At 47.0% G+C, this 18366-nt stretch overlaps 1 protein-coding gene across 1 annotated transcript in view; it reads left to right on the top strand.

Annotated features, from left to right (window-relative positions):
- Positions 1 to 3570: 3570 nt before the first annotated feature.
- Positions 3571 to 18366, top strand: part of LOC102932988 (neural-cadherin) — a 92464-nt gene continuing 77668 nt past the window's right edge. Inside the window, exon 1 of the mRNA XM_037892274.2 lies at positions 3571 to 4663. Coding sequence (XP_037748202.2) covers positions 3601 to 4663 — 1063 coding nt within the window. The 5' untranslated portion in view covers positions 3571 to 3600. The remainder of the gene's footprint in view (positions 4664 to 18366) is intronic.

The following is an 18366-nucleotide window of genomic DNA, read 5'->3' as shown; positions in this document are numbered from 1 at the left end:
CAAACTGCATCATTACACCATAATATCACTGTAAAGAATATGAGGTGTAGTGTCACACCACAGTTACTGTTAGCTAAGTGTCACATTGGCTGAAAAAAGCAGCTTCCAGACACATGCAGAAACATTCATTGGTAGCAATTCTGGTCAAATGTGCCCTACTTATATTGGTATCTCTTGTCTCTAAGTATTAGCGTGGGATTTTTATCCCTTGCTGGTTGTGGGGGTGGGGACTGGTTTTTGTCCTTGTGTACATTTTTGTGCCATCAGATGCCTTTGTCCGTTAAGTTAAAAAAAAAAAAAGGCCATTGGGCTATTATGTAGCCTAGGGGGTTTGTTCTTGCCCTCATGTGCATGTAAATTCCATCAATGGGAATGACATGTGTGCATCAGGGAGGAACTGGATGTCTAAATTTAGATCACTGGGTATTATGTGTTTGACAGATGAGGTCTAGCTTTTCAATGCTAGAGAGAGATGTTGTGCATATTCTCTTTTCCTCTCCCAGACCAAAGATTTCCACATGTAGAGTCTGATTCAGGTAGGTTGCGCCCTTGCCACTGTGGCTTGGCTGAACCCAAGCTCTTAAGGACACAGAGTAGAATGTCATACAACAAATGACTGAAGATTGGTCTTCAACTTTTTATCATCAGCACTAGCGGCTCAACCCACTCTTTGTATTATGTTTCCTGGGATGAAAGTAGGCATTCATCCCTTGCTACGCTCACTCACAACAGCTACAGTTAACATTTTTCCATCATTGACTAGAATTTTGTGATCAGCTTCTGTTGGTTTAAAAACAAACATACCACCACACTAGCTGCCAAGTAACACAGAGCTCTTATTCAGGTCATTAAAGTGCAGTGGCACCTTGTCACATGGTATGCACACCCTGTCCTCCTTTAGGGCATAGCAGGGTTGTGATACCACCATGGTTACAGTCTTTCTGACAGTCTTTAGGCTGAAAGCAGCATGGCCTAGCAGCCAGAGTCAATATAACAGGCCTCAGGTACAGGGCAGTGCAGCCTAATGGCTAGTATGCAGAGGGACATGATATATGTTGACTTTAGCAAAGCTTTAGGGACAGCAACCCAGGTAGGGGGCCCCAGGCAACTCCACTGGGCCCAACCCAGGGCCCTAACAGTGGCAGAGTGGTCTGCCACTGGGTCAGCAGGGAGTCCCACAGAAACATGCTGACCTCGCTCAGGTGGAATATATCACTCACTGACTCACCCACCCACCCTGGGCCACTTCCTATCACACTTCCAGAAGCTGCGGTACATGGGGCATCTGAGTTCCACAGCATGGATGATTCCTTGGGGCTCCATTGTCCACAGACCTCTGGTCTGACTCTCAGAATCTCTAGCACCCAGGCACGGGTTGTGACAGCTCTTCAACTAGAGCTTCTACTAAAGGTCCTTCCTCTCCAGCAGTCAGCCTAGAATGAACTGGGCTGCTCCCTTTTATACTGAGGCAGCTGTTGGAGCATGCCCAGCATGGTCTGAGGGGCGGGACTTCCGCAGCCCATAGTGTGGGGTTAACCCTCTCTTGTCCAGTGCATGTTTGCACACCCCTTCACACACCTATATACATTGTGAATTCCTTACCTACTATATAGAAATGACTACCTGGCTATTATATTCCTTTCCGATAAATTCTTGAAACTATTCCTGTGTTCCAAGGCCCCACTGAACCTCTTCTGTTCTCCTGTATTTCTTTCACTAATTTTTTTTTAAAAAATGTGATTAGAGTATTTGCTTGAAAATCTTTTCATATAAATTCATGGACACAAGCTTTACTTGAAGTTAGCTCACTGCAAAAGTAGCTTTCACTCTTCTGTGCACTAGGAAAAAGTACCAAACTCTGTCCATTTCTGCTGGAGAAACACAAAGGAGTAGCTGGGAGAACTTCATTTAAATAGTACAAATATTTGGGAACAGAATACTCTAAAGCAGTACTGAACTCAGTGGGACTACTCATGTAGACTTAAACGTGTGTCTGAAGGATAAAGGCTGTAGGGCCCAATCCTGCTTCCATTACATAAACAGACCTCTTGACTTCGGGATTACTCCTGTGAGTAAAGACTGCAGGATCATATCTATAAAGCAAAACTCTCATTGAAAATTAGGCTAATTATTCTTTCTTTTAGTAATAAGTATTTGTTGACTTTTATATGGTAAAATTTTCAAAAGTTTTATTTAAACTCCCTTGTTTGTTAAATCATTTCTTGTGTAGAGTAGGATGAAATGGATTATGGTAGGGTATAATTTTCCTGGGAACTTATTTCTAACGTTAACTGTCTGAAACTTGTAGAAATCTCTTCTATAAAATATGAAAAACCTTGCTGCTTATTTTTCCCAACATATATTTCTTACTCTCCAGATTGCAAACAATTTGTGATGTAAAGTACCTCTCATCTGCTACTTACTGCAACATTGTTCCTTTTGTTCCAGCAGGAGTTATATAAATCATTCTTCCCTTACTTACAATACATCAGAAACAGCTTCTGGTTATTCTAGTCAATACTTGAATGACAAGTAGACAATGCTACAGGTGCTCTTCTGTGCTACTTTTGGTGATTCCCTGCCCCTTGATATGAGTAAATTAGCTACAGATTTTAACCGCCACAACAAATAATGCCCCCACTATTCCATCCTCATTCAAAAAACAATGCTTTGTCAAGAAGCAATGTGTTCACATAACAGTAATATATATGTAGCTCTTTCAATAATCACAGCTTGAGGCATATTAGAATAATCTGAGATGGAGAAACTGATGCTGCAATGCATTATGCACAGGTGTTCTTTGTGGAATGTGTTGCAGAATTGCAGCCTTTGGGGAGGAAAGGGAGTGGAAATGGTGGTACTTGGGTACACTTACAATGCCAATTTAGCTGAGTTTCTGCTAACCATGAACAGCAGTGAAATAGTTAATGTTGCCTAATGATGACTATTTAAATATCTGTGGAGTTAATATCCAAACTCGCCTCTCTTAGAGCTATTGTTTAAGGTAGTCTGGTTTTTACACTTGTAAACCCAAGCAGTGCTATATTTCCACTTTGAAAATATATTTCGCAATTATAAAATTTGGAAACATATCTTTGGAATAATGAAAGGTAAATGTTAAATAAACTGATGGAACTTGCTTCATTATCCCTAAATCATTCCTGTCAGTTGGCGGCTAAGGCGAGCTAGTACTATGTAGCATGAAGGTGATTTCACTGTCCAGTTATGCAACTTATTCCCTTGCCTGTTTCTAAACGATCTAAATTTTCTTTCCTGTGAACTGAGAACACTGTTTCCTGGCTGCTGCTGTTGATTCATTGCAACTAAGCAAGGACGTTTGAGTCCGACAGATTCGCAAGACTTGTCGGGACTTTCTGGGTCCACGTTGTAAATAAAGGGCGGGGAATGGGTTGACTGGCTCCTCCTCCCCTAGCCGAGGGCGAGGGATCGCTCTCTCCGGAGGAGAGCACCAGCCCACCCCTATTCCTGATTGGTCGCTGGGCAGGGGGCGGAGCGGGCGCTCCACGTGCAGTCGGTGTGGGGCTAGGTGGCGGTCAGATCCGCGCCTACAGCCGGTGCCGCAGCCCCCTGTGCCAGCTGATGTTCTCTGCCTTGCGAGCGGCTCCACGCCGCCGCCGCCTCCGGAGGGGGATGGACCAGGAGTGTGGAGGCTGCCCCGCCTGGCCGCTGCTCGCCCTGCTGCTCCTGGCCGGGAGCGGCCGCCAGCTCCTCTGCAGGGCGGCGGAGCCCCGGGCTAGCGGCACTTCTCGCCTGCTCCGTTTCTACGGGCAGGTGCCGGAGAACAGCCCGGCGGGGACGCCAGTGCAGGGGCTGCGGGTGCCGCTGCGGCGGCTGCTGAACCCTGGGGAGCCGCCGGGGGAGTGGGCGCTGGAAGGGGCCGGCGCCTCTCGCTTCTCCTTGCACCTGGGGCCGGGGCTGCTGCTGCTGCTGCGGACGGCCCAGTGCCTGGACCGGGAAGCCCGGCCGCGGTACACCCTGTACCTGCGGCGGCCGAGGGCAGCCGGCTCCTCTCGGCGGGCGCTGCTGCGGGTCCGGGTGCTGGACCGGAACGATCACCGGCCTCGCATCCCCGCCGGGCCGCCCCTGGAGGTGGACGAGCTGGCGCCGCTGGGCAGCGAGGTGGCCTGGCTGCGCGCCCTGGACGGGGACGAAGGAGTCAACGCGCTGCTCACCTACCGCTCGTGGCCGGCCGGCGCCGGCAGCCGCCTGCTCTTCGTGGTGCCCCGCAGCGGGCAGGTGCTCACGGTGGGCTCCCTGCTGGGGCGCCGCAGGCTCAGCCTCTGGGTCTCGGCGCAGGACCACGGGCTGCCCCGGCCTCTGCGGAGCCCGGCGCGGCGGCTGCAGCTGGCGGTGCGGAGAGAGGGCGCCCGCAGGGCCCGCTCGCCCCTGCCCCAGAAGCAGCCGCCGGGCTCCGGCTCCATCTCCTACACGGCGCGGGTCCCGGCCGGGGCGCGGCTCGGGGACCCCATATTCACCGTGCCGGACACACGCTACCAGGCGGCCGGCAGCTGGTTCGAGCTGGCTTCTCCCGCCGCCCCAGTGGAGCTGGAGCGGGCGTCAGGCCGCCTCCACCTGAGCCGGGAGCTGCCGCGGGGGGGCCGCGCCGAGGCGCTGGTGAGGGTGCACCGGCGGGGCGGGCAAGGTAAGGCTGGCGCTGCCCGGGCGCGGAGGGGGAAGGCGGGAGCCGCTGGTGGCGGCGCTGGGTGCCCGGCGGAGAGACGCGGGGGCCCCAACTTCCTCTGCCCCCCGGCGGTACTGCCGCCTCTCCCCGCAGAGCCGGTCGGGGGGCCCATGATCGCGGCTGTGCCCCGAAAGGCCGCGGCGCTCTCGGGCTGACGCAGGGGGCTCGGCGGGTGCCGGGGGCGGGTGCTGCACAGAACCCAGAGGTGCGCGCAGCCCCAGCCAGGGGACCCCGTTTCCTCTCCTCTCCCGGCGGGCTGGGGTGGAGGGAGAGGGGAACAGCGTGAGTGTGTTTAACTGCATTAAAAAGAAAAGGAGGACTTGTGGCACCTTAGAGACTAACCAATTTATCTGAGCATAAGCTTTCGAGAGCTACAGCTCACTTCATCCGATGCATGCTGTGGAAAATGTAGAAGATCTTTTTATATACACACATAAAACTGCTTTAGAACTGGCCGCCCCCGGTGCTGCCCTAATAGTATTGGTGGCCCCTGCTGTGTCGCCTTCTTCTCTTGGGTCTGAAAGCGCAAAGTGTGGTGGCCGGCAAGACGTTGTCTGATGCGCATTGCAGACAGAGCAAAATACCCATCACCTACAGCCTAGGAAGTAGGCTCGTGGCATTACCGGTCTCCCACCCCCACTGTTCCTCACACGTGCTTGTCAACTGCTGGAAATGGCCCACCTTGATTATCACTACAAAAGTGGTTTGTTTTTTTTTTTTCTCTCCTGCTGGTAATAGCTCATCTTACCTGATCACTCTTATTACAGTGTGTATGGTAACACCCATTGTTTCATGGTCTCTGTGTATATAAAATCTCCCCACTGTATTTTCCACTGCATGCATCCGATGAAGTGAGCTGTAGCTCAGGAAAGCTTATGCTCAAATAAATTTGTTAGTCTCTAAGGTGCCACAAGTACGCCTTTTCTTTGTGCGGATACAGACTAACACGGCTGCTACTCTGAAACTGATTTTATACTGTGGATGCTGTTGTGGGGTAGGTCTGCTTCAAATCTCCTGAAATGTGTTGCACTCAAAACCCCCCTACCAGAGAAGCTATGCAGTATGACATGTGCCTATCTGCACACTCAGGATGTGTGCCTGTTGCAGTCTGTTGCTTTTGAGTCTGAGAGGAAGACACTGGGGACTTTTAAATGGTCTTCTGGATATTTTAGCATTTCCCACCTCTTTCCAAATCAGGCTCATGAACACACTAATGAGTCGAGGGCAGTGAGCATATGGTGAGGGTTCTGACTGGAGAAAGAGCATAGAGTAATTTGAAAACAAAATATTTGTGAGGGAAGTTCAATTATGTGTTCATTCTGACCTGTGGTTCTTAAAAATAATCCATAAATCTAAGTCGAACATCAGATAAAAATATTTTTAAAAACTGCGGCACATGGGCTGCTAAATTTGATAAGAAGCATGGTGTCTAGCCTTATTCATATGGAACCATCGCACAAAAACTGAACTGATTAAAAACTTGAGTCTCAGGTTTCACTATGTGCATGCATGAAGCCCATTAATGTTAGTGGAAATAGATGTGATAACAGAATCATAGAAGATTAGGGCTGGAAGAGAGGTCATCTAGTCCAACCCCCTGCTCAGAGCAGGACCAACATCAACTAAATCAGAGGTGGGCAAACTACAGCGGCCTGTGGGACCATCCTGCCCAGCCCTGGAGCTCCCGGCCGGGGAGGCTAGCCCCCGGCCCCTCCCCCGCTGTTCTTTTGCAGCCGTGTGGGTAGCGCGGCTTGCACCCACCCACCTCCCAGGCTTTCCAATAAGCCTGTCCTGCAGCTCTGAGTGGCATGGTAAGGGGGCAGGGAGAGGGGAGGTTGGATAAGGGGCAGGAGGTCCCGGGGGGGGGGTAGTCAGGGGGCGGTTGGATGGGGTGGAGGTTTGGGGGGGGCGGTCAGGAGACAGGGGGTGGGGAAGGGTCCCGGGAGGGGGGGAGACAGGGAGCAGGGGGGGTTGGATAGGAGGTGGGGTCCTGGGGGGGGCTGTTAGGGATGGGGCTCCCGGGACGGGGCGGTCAGGGGACAAGGAGTGGGGCGGGGGGTTGGATGGGTCAGGGAGCCTGTTGGGGCAGACAGGGAGCAGGGGGAGTTGGATAGGGGGTGGGATCCGGGGGGGGGTAGTTAGGGGTAGGGGGGTCCCGAGAGGGGGCAGTCAGGGGACAAGGAGCAAGGAGGGTTGGATGGGTCAGAGGTTGTGAGGGGGGCAGTCGGGGTGGGAAGTGAGAGGGGGTGGGGGGCAGGCTGTTTGTGGAGGCACAGTCTTCCCTACCCATCCCTCCATACTGTTTCGCACCCTGTTGTGGCCCTCGGGCCAAAACGTTTGTCCACCCCTGAACTAAATCATCCCAGCCAGGGCTTTGTCAAGCCAGGCCTTAAAAACCTCTAAGGATGGAGAGTCCACCACCTCCCTAGGGAACCCATTACAGTGCTTCACCACCTTCCTAGTGAAGTAGTGTTTCCTAATATCCAACCTAGACCTGCCCCACTGCAACTTGAGACCATTGCTCCTTGTTCTGTCATCTGTCACCACTGAGAACAGCCTAGCTCCATCCTCTTTGGAACCCCCCTTCAGGTAGTTGAAGTCTGCTATCAAATCCCCCCTCACTCTTCTCTTCTGCAGACTAAATAAGCCCAGTTCCCTCAGCCTCTCCTCATAAGTTGTGTGACCCAGCCCCCTGATAATTTTCGTTGCCCTCCGCTGGACTCTCTCCAATTTGTCCACATCCTTTCTGTAGTGGGGGACCCTAAACTGCATGCAATACTCCAGATGTGGCCTCCCCGGTGCCGAATCGAGGGGAATAATCACTTCCTTCGATCTGCTGGCAATGCTCCTACTAAGGCAGCCCAATATGCCGTTAGCCTTCTTGGCAGCAAGGGCAAACTGCTGACTCATATCCAGCTTCTCATCCACTGTAATCCCCCTTTTCTGCAGAACTGCTACTTAGCCAGTCTGTCTCCAGCCTGTAGCGGTGCATGGGATTCTTTTGTCCTAAGTGCAGGATGACTTTTGACCCAATCCTTCAATTTGTCTAGGTCACGCTGGACCCTATCCCTATCCTCCAGCATATCTACCTCTCCCCGCAGCTTCGTGTCATCTACGAATTTGCTGAGGGTGCAATACACTCCATCATCCAGATCATTAATAAAGATGTTGAACAAAACCGGCCCTAGGACCAACCCCTGGTGTACTCCCCTTGATACCAGCTGCCAACTAGACATTGAGCTGTTGATCACTATCCATTGAGCCTGACAATCTAGCTAGCTTTGTATCCACCTTGTAGTCCATTCAGCCAATCCATACTTTTTTAACTTGCTGGCAAGAATACTCTGGGAGACTGTATCAAAAGCTTTGCTAAAGTCAACATATATCATGTCCAATGCTTTCCCCATATCCGCAGAGCCAGTTATCTCATCATAGAAGGCAATCAGGTTGGTCAGGCATGACTTGCCCTTGGCGAATCCATGTTGACTGTTCACCTTCCTCTCCTCCAAGTGCTTCAAAATGGTTTCCTTGAGGACCTGCTCCATGATTTTTCCAGGGACTGAGGTGAGGCTGACTGGTCTGTAGTTCCCTGGCTTCTCCTTCTTCCCTTTTTTAAAGATGGGTACTATATTTGCCTTTTTCCAATCATCCAGGACCTCCCCTGATCGCCACAAGTTTTCAAAGATAATGACCAGTGGCTCTGCAATCACATCAGCCAATTCTCCCAGGACCCTCGGATGCATTAGATCTGGACCCATGGACTTGTGCATGTCCAGCTTTTCTAAATAGTCCTTAACCTGTTCATTCACCACTGAGGTCTGCTCACCTCCTCCCCATACTGTGTCGCCCAGGACAGTAGCGTGGGAACTGACCTTGTCTGTGAAGACCGAGGCAAAAAAAGCATTGAGTACCATTCAGCTTTTTCTGTATCGCCTGTCACTAGGTTGCCTCCCCCATTCATTAAGGGTCCCACACTTTCCCTGATATGTTAGCAACAAGAAAAAGATCTGTAGATACCCTTCTTGTTACCCTTCATATCGCTTGGTAGCTGCAACTCCAGGTGGGTTTTGGCCTTCCTGATTACACCCCTGCATGCTCAAGCAATATTTTTTTACTCCCCCCATGTCATCTGTCCAAGTTTCCACTTCTTCTAAGCGTCCTTTTTGTGTTAAGCCAAGCTGGTCACCTGTCATCAGGGCTGGCTCTAGGATTTTTGCGTCCCCAAGCAAAAAATTTTTTGGCCATCCCTGCTTTTTTTTGTGTGCCCCCGGCTCCGCCCCAACTCAGCCCCTTCCAAACCCCTTCCCCAAATCCCCGGCCCCACCTCCTCCCCTGGGCATACTGCATTCCCCCCCCCATTGCTTCCTGCGGCTTCCCCCCCCCCCAGCAACCCCCCGCCCTAGCTCACCTCCACTCTGCCTGCTCCCCTAAACACACCTCCGCTCTGCTTCTCCCCCCTCCCTCTCAGGTGGGAGAAGCTCCCCTGTTCAGGGGAGCAGGCGGAGTGGAGGTGAGCAAGGGTGGGGGGGAAGCGCAGGAAGTAATGGGGGGGGGGTAGAGGAACCACTCCCCGCCCCAGCTCACCTCCGCTCCACCACCGCCGCCTCCCCCGAGCGTGCCGCTGCTCAGCTTCTCCCTCCCTCCCTCCAAGGCTTGCCGATTCGTGCGTGGCAAGCCGGGGAGCGGGAGAAGCGGAGTGGCGGCGGGGTGCTCAGGGGAGCAGGCGGAGGCAAGCTGGGGCGGCGGGGGCATATTTCTAGGGGTGGCCTGGCCGGCGCTGGAACACCGCCCCTAGACATGTGCTGCCCCAAGCACCTGCTTGTTTTGCTGGTGCCTAGAGCCGGCCCTGCCTGCCATATTTGCTATTCTTTCTGCACCCTCAATAAGGCTTCTTTAAAATACAGCCAGCTTTCCTGGACTCCTTTCCCCCTCATGTTAGCCTCCCAGGGGATCCTGCCCATCAGTTCCCTCAGGGAGTCAGTCTGCTTTTCTGAAGTCCAGGGTCTGTATTTTGCTACTCTCCTTTCTTTTGTGAGGACCCTGAACTAAATCAGCTCATGGTCTCTGCTGCTCAGGTTGCCACCCACTTCCCTAACCAATTCTTCCCTGTTTGTAAGCAGCAGGTCAAGAGGAGAACAGCCCCAGTTGGTTCCTCCAGTAGTTGCACCAGGAAGTTGTTCCCAACACTCTCCAAAAACTTCCTGGATTGTCTGTGCACTGCTGTATTGCTCTCTCAGCAGATGTCAGGGTGATTGAAGTCCCCCATTAGAGCCAGGGCCTGTGTTCTGGAAACTTCAGTTAATTGTCCGAAGAAAGCCTTGTCTACCTCATTTTCCTGGTCTGGTGATCTATAGCACATGCCTACCACGACATCACCCTTGTTGCTCTCACTTTTAAACTTAACCCAAAGACTCTCAACCGGCTTTTCTCCAGTTTCATGCTGGAGCTTTGAACAATCATACTGCTCTCTTACATAGAGTGCAACTCCTCCACCTTTCCCCCCTGCCTGTCCTTCCTGAACAGTTTATAACAATCTATGACAGTGCTCCAGTCATGTGAGCTACCCCACCAAGTCTCTGTTATTCCAGTCTCATCATTGTTCTTTGACTGTGCCAGGACTTCCAATTCTTCTTGCTTGTTTCCCAGGCTTCTTGCATTTGTGCACATGCACCTAAGATAACTAGCTGATTGCCTTGCTTTCTCAGTATGAATCAGGAGGGCCCCCTGTTGCACTCCCCTCCTTGTGTTTCCGCCCGGTATCCCACTTACCTCAGGGCTTAGGTCACCTTCCCTCTGCAAACCTAGTTTAAAGCCCTCCTCACTAGGTTAGCAAGCCTGCCTGCGAAGATGCTCTTCCCTCTGTTCGTTAGGTGGATCCCATCTCTTCCTAGCAATCCTTCTTCCCGAAACAACATCCGGGAATGGAAAGGGGAGGGAAATAAAATATTTTAAATTCCTTTAAATAGTAGAAACTAGAAATGAAAGTGGGTCAAAATATCAAATAGTCTGTTATATAAATTGGATCATGAAACACTCAAAGTAAACTAAAATATTTCCATTCTCCAAATTGTACATGGGTCACTAAGTAATTGTCACACTTGTATGTCACTTAGCTTCTCTAGCAATTTGCTAGGATGAGAGGTGCTCATGACTTTTGCCTACAATGAGGTGTTTACAGATTTTGGAAATGTTTTTTTACAGACTGATGACTTGGAGAGGTGACAGATGGTGCAAAAATTACAAGCAAACGCAAACATGGGCTCTTCATTATCATCAGACAACTGTGCATGTACTGAGAATCAAATAGCCTCCAGACAGAGAATTATTCTTATACACATATGCAACTCAGTTCAGTGGAGAAATACTATTTACCATAGCGTAAATCTCTTCATTTTTTAAAGAGACTATGGCTATGTCTACACTACAGAGCATATGTTGGTATAGCCCCCTACTGTAAACACAGCCTATACTGAAAGAAGGAGTTTTTTGGTCACTTCCTTGAATGCTGTTAAATTCTGTTAGCTACATTGACAAAAGTGCTAATCCAGTGACATAGCTGTGGCTGTGCTGGGGGTTTTGTCAGCATAGCTGTGTCACTCTAGAGTGTGGGGTTTTCACACCCCTGCTGATATAATTTAAGAGTAGGCCAAGTCTATTTTAAAGCAAACAAATGTCTAACAGTTTCTCATTCAGACTACATCTAGAACTGTAAAAGTTTCATTGAGGATGTTGCTTGTCTGTAAGTAAATAAAGTAAATACCATTATGAACAATATTTTATAAAATCATTCAGACAGTTGTGATCTGTAATGTGGTGCTCTTAAAAATGTTGCTTTTCTACCATGTACTATGCCCTGAAAATGTATTGACAACAGACAAGCCACAGGGTGAAAAAAATTCAATAATCAAGTAGGACAAGGTCATTTTTATACTCCTTCCCTGGACTGCTTTTTATATTAAGGTAGAACTCTGTCATAATTTTGGACAATCACTAACTTCAGACCTCTCACTTTTTAAATCACTTTTGTCAGGTGTAGATCATTAAATAGTTTAGCAGTTTTGAACAGAAATATTTTATGTAGAGAATCTGGTGAGATGTGTAACATTGAACAAATAATATTTTCCTGTTTTTTGCCTTTACCCAGTTAAATATAATTAACAGTTACTTTCTAAAGGCTGACATGTTAATCAATATTATGAAACACATATCAAGCCTTACTGCTTTTACCTTATTAATTTAAACAAAAAATTAACAGATCTGTACTGACTTTCATCCATTATGTAGAAATTACAAAGGGAAATAGACATTTTCTCATGTGCTGCTTCACCACTGACATGTTTGCTTTTACATGTTTTAATATTTTAGAGAGAAAAAATTAAAAATTCGGCCTCTATTTTTTTTCTGATCTGCTTTATTTTTGATTAATTTATAGCACTCTTCCTACATACCAGAATCCTAGAAGCAGAAAATACATATTTCATTCAGTTAGGTCACAGAAATGAGTTGCAAGAGTCCAGTGTACAACAAGATTAATTTGATTCCTAACTGTTGGAGTAGCTCCTAGGAGCCATAGTCATGCTCTAGGTTTTGTCAGAATAGGACCCCATTGTGCAAGGCACTGCAAAACACAGAACAAGAAGATGGTGCCTACTCCACAGAATTTACAGTCTATACATTCAATATAAAATTTTGTACAGTGCTTATGAATTGCCTTGTTTACTTGTGAAAAGTAAATGTCCATTGTAAGAATGAAAACTGAGATGTACAGCGTCTGGCTCTCTTCAGTTTTTTATATTATGGGTAGCACACAGAAACCTTGACCAGAATTAGGGCCCAATTGTGTAAGGCAGTGTACAGATATAAAGGTGAACGTGGTCTCTTCCTCAAAGAGTTTACAATCAAGATTTGTATGTGAAGATTAAATGAGCTACTGGCCTGTTTTCCCTGGGATGCTGAATACTTGCAGATCCCATGTGTGTGTTCAACAGCTCTGAAAATCAGTTCATAAGCTCCTGACATGAATGGACAATAACTAAGGTGTAGATGAATTCACACGCTGACCCACAGTCTCCAGAGATTTATATTGATGCTTTCAGTGTATCATGCTTTAAAAAGTGGAAGAAAACTAAGTGTCCATTACACTTAGTGTTCAAAACACAATTCTGTTTTGACACAAATAAGCTTCCAGATCTTAGGTGCTTTTGAAAATCCCACCCTTAAGTGGCTTAATGGGACCAGAAGTCCCATTAACTTTCAATGGGATTTGTGATTCTGAGCTACTCTGTGTTTCTGAAATCCCACCTTCAGTGATACTACATAAACTAATATCCTAAGAACTACAGTGTAAAATCAGAAATTGAGGTAAGAAGCATTTGGTTTTCTAGTTCAGTGGTTCTCAAAGCTGGTCTGCCGCTTGTTCAGGGAAAGCCCCCTGGCGCGCCGGGCCGGTTTGTTTACCTGCCGCATCCACAGGTTTGGCTGATCGCAGCTCCTACTGGCCGTGGTTTGCCGCTCCAGGCCAATGAGGGCTGCAGGAAGCGGCACGGGCCAAGGGATGTGCTGGCCGCCCTTCCCGCAGCCCCCATTGGCCTGGAGCAGTGAACCACGGCCAGTGGGAGCCACGATCAGCCGATCCTGCGGACGTGGCAGGTAAACAAATTGGCCTGGCCTGCCAGGGGCTTTCCCTGAACAAGCTGTGGACCAGCTTTGAGAACCACTGTTCTAGTTCACTCTGTAGTAGGTGCAGGATGCTCCAGGCTTGAAACAAGCTCCAGGGATTGAGAGCAAAGAGACAGAATAGATAATATTGAAAGAAGAGCCTCTTCAAATACCAGTATGACCACAAGAGCTCAGAAGTGCAGCTTGAGTTTAGTGTCCCTTAAACCTGGGATATTTCAAAGCATCAAAATGGAATAGAAAACCAGTAGTTAGTTTATTACTGAAATATATAAAATACTTCTCGAACTGTTCAACTTGAATTGACATGAATTTCTCTCATGTTGTCCTTTTCACCTGTGATGTTACAAATACTGTAACTGTGACTGAATTCAAATTGAAGATTCTCAAATGAAATTGATTCTCAGTCTGATTGAGGAGACTGTGATATAGAGCAGCAGGGTCAGGGAGGGTTTTTTTGTATGTAGAGTGTCTGATTGGCACAATGTGATAAGCACTTAACCTTTAGGGTTCCTCTTGGAAATAAGCCTTGGTTTAAAAAGGATTAAGTTTGAGTTGAAATTCCTGAGAAAACAGCTTAGAGTGCATATTTAAAAAGTTTTAATTAGCCCCATTTTCTTTCTTTTTTACTTTCCTAATAGCTCTTCTGATGGCATTTTTTGTTAAAAAGCCTATGATCTGTAGAGCACAGATCTTAAAAATACATATACAGAATGCTTGTGTGTGTAAGTGGCTATGATTTCAAATTGAGATATAGGGACCATTTCTGCACGCTTAACTTTTTTTTTTTTTTTTATTTTCTCCCTTGAGATTCTAGAACAAGATACACCTAATTCCAGAATCAGAAACCCAATCTGGCAAGCCAGATCAAAGGTCACCACAATCCTTTCTTCTCCCAGTACCAGACTGATTCAAACCATATGTGCATAGCAGGGCCATGCCCTCTAATTCAGCTGCCCTGCCAACAGAGGGGCTTGATCCACTTAAACCATGAAACCACTGTAATAGCCACAGCTCATTAGAAGGAGCAGCAAGTCTCAGGAATAAGGTTATTGTGTTACCCTGCATGTATATATCTTCGGAAGAGGCTCATTGTAAAGAATAATGGGCTAGACTGCTTTTACCACCTGGTTAGTTACTGGGCTGTTCGCTGCTTGCGAGACCCTAGATGAGAGAGAAGCAGAAAAATAAGATTAATTTTTGGGGTGAAAATGATGAGTCTTTATATGGTGGAAAGTTGTTACATAGTACTGTATGCAGTATGCAAGGAGCTCTGTTTTGGTGTTTAAATAGCTTCTCTGTCAAAGAAGTTTGAAAAAAGACAAGCAAAAGAAGATCCTTAGGATAGTTCATTCTCCCCTTTATTCTTAATGTCTGGCATGTTAAATCAACTCTTTGGAGCCTGTGACTTCATAGCTCAAAATTTTCATTGTTATAACAGGGTATGAAGCAATCTGCAAAGCCATTTCAAAGCCTGATCAAAGTTGTGAAATATGCCCCGAAATGTTAAACCTAGGGGACAATTTTTAAATAACTTCATGAAGGCCGTGGATGCCTTCCTACTCCGAGAAAGCTTACTGTGTGTATGTGCTTTATGGATTTAAGTTTGTTTTATTATACACATGCAGGAGTGGGTTACCACAGATCTTGTAAAATGGGCCAGTATGCATATGCCACCATTTGTGATATTCCCTGCCTGCACTATATATCTGAATTCAGAATTCGGTTTTGTGAGTCTGGATGGAGACTGAATTACATATTTACAAAACTGGAAGCTAAAGGTTTACGCCCAGTTGCATTTAAATGTGCCCAAACTTTTGGACATGTAGGCTACTAGTGGTCACTAGCGTGTGCAAAGACCTGATTTGTATGCATAATTGTGGCAATGCATAAACATATAGGAACATACTCGGGCTGTCTTGCATATGGACCTTGGGTCCCTGATCTAGGGACCAAGTTTTCAAGAAGCTTGGGCACAGTTTTCCATGTTTCACATTTTAGTACTAAACACCACTTGAGCATAGGGTTGCCAACTTTCCAATTTCTTAAAATTGGACACTACAGCCCCCCTGCTCGCCTCTCCCCATTGCCCCCCAGGACTCACCTGCAGAGTGGGGCTGGGAGCTGAAGTGGAGCCTGCCCATGAGATGCAGATAGGAGTCAACCCTGGCTGAGAAGGGGCTGGTGTGGGTTGATGACCCAGTGCCACTGGTCCCCACGCCCTGGGCTAGGCTGACGGTGGCATTTGCAGGCAGCGATCAGTGGGGAGGGGGTAGCTGTCTGTCTGGGCAGGGCTGGGCTGTGTGAGAGAGCTGGAGGCCAGGCTCCACAATGAGCTGCATGCCCTGAGCTTTAAGGGTGCTGCTCCCCAACCCTTCCAGGCCAGACTGAGCCCCATCCAAGTGGCATGGGGAAGGAGGCGAAACAGGAGCTGGTGCCGCATGTGATCCCTGGCTCAGGTTGCGGCTCCGGTGCCAGTCACGGGTGTCTTGTAACGTGTGTCTCGTAGCCCCTGGAGCAGCTTCCCATGAAGATGGGGTGTGTCTGCAGTGGGCGGGCGGGAGCAGAGCTGGGGAGCAGAGAGGAGAGTGGAAAATAGGACATGATCCAAACACAGTCCAGCAGCATGGATTGGCACCCACCTGGCTCAGAGCCATGCTGCCCCCAGCTCTCTGCAAGAGCCCCGCTGTGGTCACATGCTGCAGTGGGCGCTGCCTTGTTGTCCCCCGCCCCCACCCCCCTGTTCTGACACCCCTGTGGGCAGTGACCAGACTTTTGGTGTCCAATCAGTACTTCTGACTGAACATTGTACAGGTCCCCTTTTGACCAAACTTTGCCGGTCAAAAACCGAACACCTGGCAACCGAACCCTACTTCAGCAGCAGACATTTGTTTTTTTGGTGATCTCCCATCTAAGTACTGGCACAGTACAATCTTTCTTAGTGTCTGGGGTTCAATGGGATTACAACAGGTAGTGAATGCAGGTAATAATCTCTTTACTAGGGCTGTCCAAGTGATTAAAAAAATTAATCATGATTAATCACACTGTTAATAATAGAATATCATTTATTTAAATATTTTTGGATGTTTTCTACATTTTCAAATATATTGATTTAAATTACAACACAGAATACAAAGTGTACAGTGCTCACTTTATATTTATTTTTTATTACAAATATCTGCATTGTAAAAAAAAAAAAAACAAACCAAAAGAAATACTATTTTTCAATTCACCTAATACAAGTGCTGTAGTGCAATCTCTTTATCATGAAAGCTGAACTTAAAAATGATAGAATTATGTACAAAAAATAACTGCATTCAAAAATAAAAGACAACTTTAGAGCCTACAAATCCACTCAGTCCTACTTCTTGTTCAGCCAATCGCTCGGACAAACAAGTTTAGTTACAACTTGCAGGAGATAATGCTGCTCGCTTCTTGTTTACAATGTCACCTGAAGGTGAGCACAGGTGTTCTCATGGCACTGTTGTAGCTGGTGTCGCAAGATATTTACATGCCAGATGCGCTAAAGATTCATATGTCCCTTCATGCTTCAACCACCATTCCAGAGGATATGTGTCCATGCTGATGACGGGTTCTGCTTGATAACAATCCAAAGCAGTGCGGACCGACACATGTTCACAGGGAATGCTAATTTATTATCGGTTATAAAAATGGAAATACACTAACTTTTTCCAAAACTCGGTAGAAATGTGCATATACAACTTGATACTGATCATGCCCATTATGTCTTAGTTCCACATATGTGCTTGTTTCATATCTATTTTTCAGGAACATATGCCCCAGTTTTACCAGGACAGGCCTGAGGTTTTTTTTACATGAACTTCTTTCAGGGCACTTGAAATGACAAAAAACAGAAATTTCATTAGTCAAAATTTCTGCATTTTTTAAAAATAACTGCAAATATTTGTTTATGACATGTATTCTCTCAAGTAGAGTTTGTTTACCATGAACAAACAGTCCGGTGAAAGAAGTGTTCTAGGTTATAGACAATTCTTGAAGCTCAGAGAAAAGTCAAATCAATATAGACCTTCTCAAAGCTATTCTGTTCAAAGTGAATGTGAATGGCATTTTGTCAGAGTTTCATGCAGAATACAAGTTACTGGGGGGAAATGGTCCACTCAAAAAAAAAAAATCGCTGTTCAGTGAGAAGCTGGCATGAGGAATGCAAGTGGAAAAGTGAGTGTACTGTACCTTCATGTGTTGTGTTACTACTTCATGATACCATTTCATGACCCTAAAAATTGTCATCACAAATGTGCCTTAGTTATTGATTTTGAAAAGTATGGTCATCTTACTAAATATTTAAAAGTCAGGATTAATTTCTCCAATTAAAAAAAATCTGAATTATAGGCTCACATTGACAAGAGACTAAGCATCACAGCTTATTGATGAATGTTTGAATAACTTCTAAACCTCAATTGTGTGTTACATATACCAATATGAGGATTCCTTTTAAGGGGAAATGACATTTTTATTGAAGGAATTAATTTATCTCTAGTTAACAACCACTAGCAAGTGCTCTGAAAGACACACACACACACACACACACACACATAGGTAATGCAGAACATTTATCATAGCAGTGGGATTGTAGGTGTCAAGGTTCCTTCCCCACTCTGAACTCTAGGGTACAGATGTGGGGACCTGCATGAAAGACCCCCTAAGTTTATTCTTACCAGCTTAGGTTAAAAACTTCCCCAAGGTACAAACTTTGCCTTGTCCTTGAACCCTATGCTGCCACCACCAAGCATGTTAAACAAAGAACAGGGAAAGAGCCCACTTGGAGACGTCTTTCCCCCAAAATATCCCCCCAAGCCTTACACCCCCTTCCCTGGGGAAGGCTTGATAAAAAGCCTCACTAATTTGTACAGGTGAACACAGACCCAAACCCTTGGATCTTAAGAACAATGAAAAATCAATCAGGTTCTTAAAAGAAGAATTTTAATTAAAGAAAAGATAAAAGAATC

This window comes from Chelonia mydas, chromosome 2 (assembly GCF_015237465.2).
Source record: "Chelonia mydas isolate rCheMyd1 chromosome 2, rCheMyd1.pri.v2, whole genome shotgun sequence".
Lineage (NCBI taxonomy): Eukaryota > Metazoa > Chordata > Testudines > Cheloniidae > Chelonia > Chelonia mydas.
This window is presented reverse-complemented; position numbering and strand designations above follow the sequence as displayed.